The 5200-nt window shown below is 39.6% G+C and overlaps 1 protein-coding gene across 1 annotated transcript; it reads right to left on the bottom strand.

The window, feature by feature from the left end:
- Window positions 1-645: 645 nt before the first annotated feature.
- Window positions 646-1457, bottom strand: LOC107895540 (uncharacterized). Its single transcript, XM_016820804.2, has 3 exons — window positions 1340-1457; window positions 1056-1297; window positions 646-1011 (listed from the first exon to the last, which is right to left on the bottom strand). The coding sequence occupies exons 1-3, from the start codon at window positions 1455-1457 to the stop codon at window positions 646-648; spliced, it is 726 nt and encodes a 241-aa protein (XP_016676293.2).
- Window positions 1458-5200: the final 3743 nt, after the last annotated feature.

The raw sequence follows: 5200 nt of genomic DNA, 5'->3' as shown, positions 1-5200 counted from the left end.
TTCTCAAAGCTCTCCTGCTATGCATCAGTCCAAACAAAGTAAACTCCCTTACGCAGTAACTTAGTCAATGGTGCTGCAATCAAAGAAAACCCTTCTACGAAACGTCGATAATATCCTACCAGTCCCAGAAAACTACGGATCTTAGACACATTCTTCGGCTATTTCCAATCCAACACAGCCTCAATCTTACGAGGATCAACACAAATCTCCTCAGCAGACACCACATGTCCGAAAAAGGTTACTTCCTGAAGCCAAAACTCACACTTAGAAAACTTCGCATAGAGTTGTTTCTTACGAAGGATCTGCAGAACAACCCTGAGAATCTCATCGTGCTCGTCCTCAGACTTAGAGTATATCAAGATGTCATCGATGAACACCACCACGAACTGGTCTAAGTATGGCCGAAACACACGGTTTATCAAGTCCATGAACGCCGCTAGTGCATTTGTCAACCCAAAGGGCATAACTAGGAACTCGTAATGCCCATAACGAGTCCTAAATGGCGTGTTATGCACATCGACCTCCTTGACCCTTAACTGATGATAACCTAATCGCAGATCGATCTTTGAGAACACTAACGCCCCTTTGAACTGGTTGAACAAGTCGTCAATTCTTGAAAGCGGGTATTTATTCTTGATCGTCAACCTATTTAACTGATGGTAGTCGATACACATCCTCATCATACCGTCCTTCATCATTACAAGCAGAACTGGTGCCCTTTAGCGCCATTCGATATGGGGCGATAGACACCAGATTTGTACCAGAAATCAACTCAATACCAAATTCTACCTCGCGACTCAAAGGCAATCTTTGTAACTCCTCTGGAAAAACATCTGAAGAGTCCCTCACAGTACGGATGTCTTTAACCAAAAGGTTCACAGAATCAGAAACATTGATGTAGGCCAAAAACGCCTCACATCCTTTCATCACCAGCTTCTCTGCCACTAACGCAGATATCACATTAGACAAATAATTTCGTCGTTCCCTAATCACAACTATCTCGCTATCCTCCTCGGTCCTCAAAACAACTTTTTTTCAGCATAATCCAGACTTACACGATGCTTCATCAACCAGTCCATGCCAAAAATTAGGTCGAACTCCCCAAACGGAAGTTCCATCAGATTAGCCAAAAATATCATCCCTTGGACTTCCAACGGAACGTCTCTAAACAATTTATTAACCCAAATAGACTGCCCCAATAGACTCACCACCAAAATCTCACTAGAAGTGCTCTTATGCGGAATTCCCAAAGTCTCAGACACAGAACAAGCAACATAGGAATGTGTAGAGCCTATGTCTATCAGTGCAACATAAGGTACATCAAGAATTAAAAATGTACCCGTGATGATGTCCAGAGCATCTCCATCCTCACAATAACGTGTAGCATAGACAAGTGTAGGCTGCCTCGTCTGAGTCGGCCCAGCACCTCTGCCTGGTGCTCTATGGCCTCGACCCATACCGTTACCACCTCTAGCCTATCCTCGACCTCTAGATGGCTACTGAACAATCATCGGTGGTTGTGCAGTCTTAGTAGCCAGAGTTTACATCTGATTAGTCCTCAATGGACAGTCTTTAACACGATGCTCAGAAGACCCACATCTAAGGCAGGCTCTAGTAGACCTCCAACACTCGTCCGGATGGTGCCTATTACGAAGCTGACAAATTGTTACCCTAACAGGTGCAACAATAGGCCCAACTCTCGCGGTCCCGTCAAACCTGGCCTTTTTCCTAGGCCTTACCCCAGCATTCGGAGGCTAGGCTCTGCATCCCTCTTAGCCTTCCCTCGGTCACGATTCTGGCGCTAAACACGTTTAACCTCTTCGGCTATCTTAGCCTTCTCGACCAAGACAGAGAAATCCCGCTCCTTTTGTGGAGCTATCAAGACCCGCAAACTATTACGGAGACCATCCTCAAATCGAACACAGCGCTCATACTCGGGTGCCACCATGTGTAACACCCCGAACCCGAGGCCGTCGCCGGGGTCGAACACGAGGTGTTAACAGACTTCAAACCACTTAAAAAAAATTTCCCAGACAAGCTGCCAGTCTACGTACTAGTCGCTTTAAAAATCATATCTTGAGTTCTGAAACTCGAAATCCAGTTCCGAAAATTTTCCCTGAAACTAGACTCATATGCCCATCTACATATTTTTTTCTAGAATTTTTGGTTGGGCCAATTAGTACAGTTTATTAGTCAAAGTCTCCCATGTTACAGGGATCGACTACACTGACCTTTGCGCATTACGACTTGGATATCTCCCTGCACAGAGCTTCAATACTGATGCCGTTTGTTTCTATAGAAACTATACTCAGAGAGGAATCTATACATATATGGAATGACTCCTAATTATCTCTGGTTAATTTATAATGAATTTCCAAAGTCGGAACAGGGAATCCAGAAACCGTTCTGGCCCTGTCTCACGAGAACCTGAATATCTCTTAACATACTGTCCATATGATCGTTTTGTTACTTTCCTATGAAAATAGATTCATCAAGGTTCGTTTACATAATTTATTCATTATTTAATTTCAATCCTACTATTTTTAGTGATTTTCCCAAATCTACATCACTGCTGCTGCCAGCATCTGCCTTTAAGGTAGACTTTACCTATTTCATAGTTTCCATGATTCAACTAGCCCTTTTAGCATAAATAGCACAAATTATGATAGTGATTAACCATTCCATACCAAATGATTATAACATTATGCTCAAACATATATAAGCCATTTTCGCATGGCTATATACATTAACCAAAATATTCTTCCGCCACTAGTCTATTTTATACATGCCATAAGATAATCCAAAACATAGCAGTACCAAACAGTGGATAGTGATAGTGTGACTAGTTGCTGACGATCCCCGAGCCTGTAGCTTCGCAATGAGATCTATAAAACAGAGGAAACAGAGTAAACGGAGTAAGCATTACAATGCTTAGTAAGTTTTAAGCAGTGTCAACAGATAACAATCAAATTATAACATAGTTGTTCGTATTTTATTTCACTCTTCCTTCGGGCATACCATCCCTTTACCGAATATGCACATCTCATCATATACAATAGGCAGATAAACTTTCACATAAAAGTGAGCTCATGTGACATAGATATATCGTATGATTTCACATCACCTCTCACACTGATCCGATGTCACATAATCATAGGAATAGTCTCATAGATTGCTCTCATATGCATCACATAACTACCTTATGATTTAGTGCAAATCAAGCTCACATATAAACTTGGAGTACATACCTGTTTAACCTTTCGCATTGAATATATTTATAAGCAATTCTTATTACGAAGTCTTACCCGGACATAATCTCCACACGAAGTTATCGGGTCTTACCCGGACAAAATTCCCACACGTAGTCATCAGGTCTTTAGAGCTCGGATATAGTACGAGCACGAAGCTTACGGACATTAATCAGTGATAATATTCTCGCATAAAGCCTGCGGGGTTTTAACCCGGATATAGTACTGACACAAATGCCCTTCGGGACTTATCACATTTATGCACTTTCACATCCATCACGTTGGCCACTCGGCCCCGTCACATATATACACTTTCACATTCATCACATCGGCCATTAGGCCTTATCACATATATAAACTTTCACATTCATCACATCGGCCATTAGGCCTTATTACATATATAAACTTTCACATTCATCACATCGGCCATTAGGCCTTATTACATATATACACTTTCACATTCATCACATCGGCCATTAGGCCTTATCACATATAGGCCTTATCACATATATACACTTTCACATTCATCACATCGGCTATTAGGCCTTATCACACATATACACTTTCACATTCATCACATCGGCTATTAGGCCTTATCACACATATGCACTTTCACATTCATCACATCGGCCATTAGGCCTTATCACATATATATACACTTTCACATTCATCACATCGGCTATTAGGCCTTATCACACATATACACTTTCACATTCATCACATCGGCTATTAGGCCTTATCACACATATACACTTTCACATTCATCACATCGGCCATTAGGCCTTATCACATATATATACACTTTCACATTCATCACATCGGCCATTAGGCCTTATCACATATATACACTTTCACATTCATCACATCGGCCATTAGGCCTTACTATCATTTCATATTCGAATACTCATAAAATTACAATATCACGATTTAGAATTCAAGTATGGGTTTAATCAATAGCTTATGAGCAACTAAAACAAGTTTATCAAGGTTCACAACATAATCTCAAATTCAGCACAAGCTGTTTTTCCTGAGCAATAGTCACTAAATTATTTATAACTGGAGCTACAAAACTCCAAATCACTTTCCTTTAATTTTTCCTGAATATAGACTCGTATATCTTTCATCCATAAAATTTCCAGAATTTTAGGTTTAGCCAATCAATACCAGATTTTTCTTAAAGTTTCCCCTGTTTCACTGTTTGACTAATCTGACCACTCTTCACTACGAATCAAATTTCTCATTTTACTGAATTCAAAATGTGTTGTATTTGATTTAATTTGAAACTAGACTCATTAAGGAGTCTAAGCATATAAATTTTATCTTATAACCTTTTTTTTGCAATTTATAATGATTTTCTAAAAACAGAACAGAGGATTACAGTGTCATTCTGCGCTGTCTCACACAACTTTAAGTATCTCATTATCGGAAATTCCTTTGCTTACACGGTTTCTTTTATAAGAAACTAGACTCATTAAGCTTTAATTTCATGTCTCATTCAGCCTCTAATTCAAATCCATAAATTTATGGTGATTTTCTAAAGTCACGTTACTGCTGCTGTCCTAAGCAGACTATTTCAAATTACCCTTGAATTCCCAAGCTCAAACACTTAAGAACTTACCATTTGAGCTTAGAACATATCATGGCCACATCATATCTTATTAAATCAACTCATCATGTCCTATTATAATTGAATTTACTCAACGTTTAATCACTTAAAACTTACCTCGGATGTGGTCGAACAATTTCGGCGGCTATTCGATCACTTTTTCCTTTCCCTTATCCAACTGTGGTCCTCTAAGCTCTTGAGCTAATTCAAACAAATTTAACTTATTAAAGTCTCATTATGCTAGCTTATGGCCGAATATGACAAGGAGTTTGATTGGTCATATGGCCACCTTCTAGCTCAACTACACAATGGTCATATGCATTTTTAATCACATCAAGCAATTTAA

This window comes from Gossypium hirsutum, chromosome A10 (genome assembly GCF_007990345.1).
Source record: "Gossypium hirsutum isolate 1008001.06 chromosome A10, Gossypium_hirsutum_v2.1, whole genome shotgun sequence".
Lineage (NCBI taxonomy): Eukaryota > Viridiplantae > Streptophyta > Magnoliopsida > Malvales > Malvaceae > Gossypium > Gossypium hirsutum.
The sequence above is the reverse complement of the archived record's forward strand: the minus strand, read 5'-3'. Positions and strand labels throughout refer to the sequence as shown.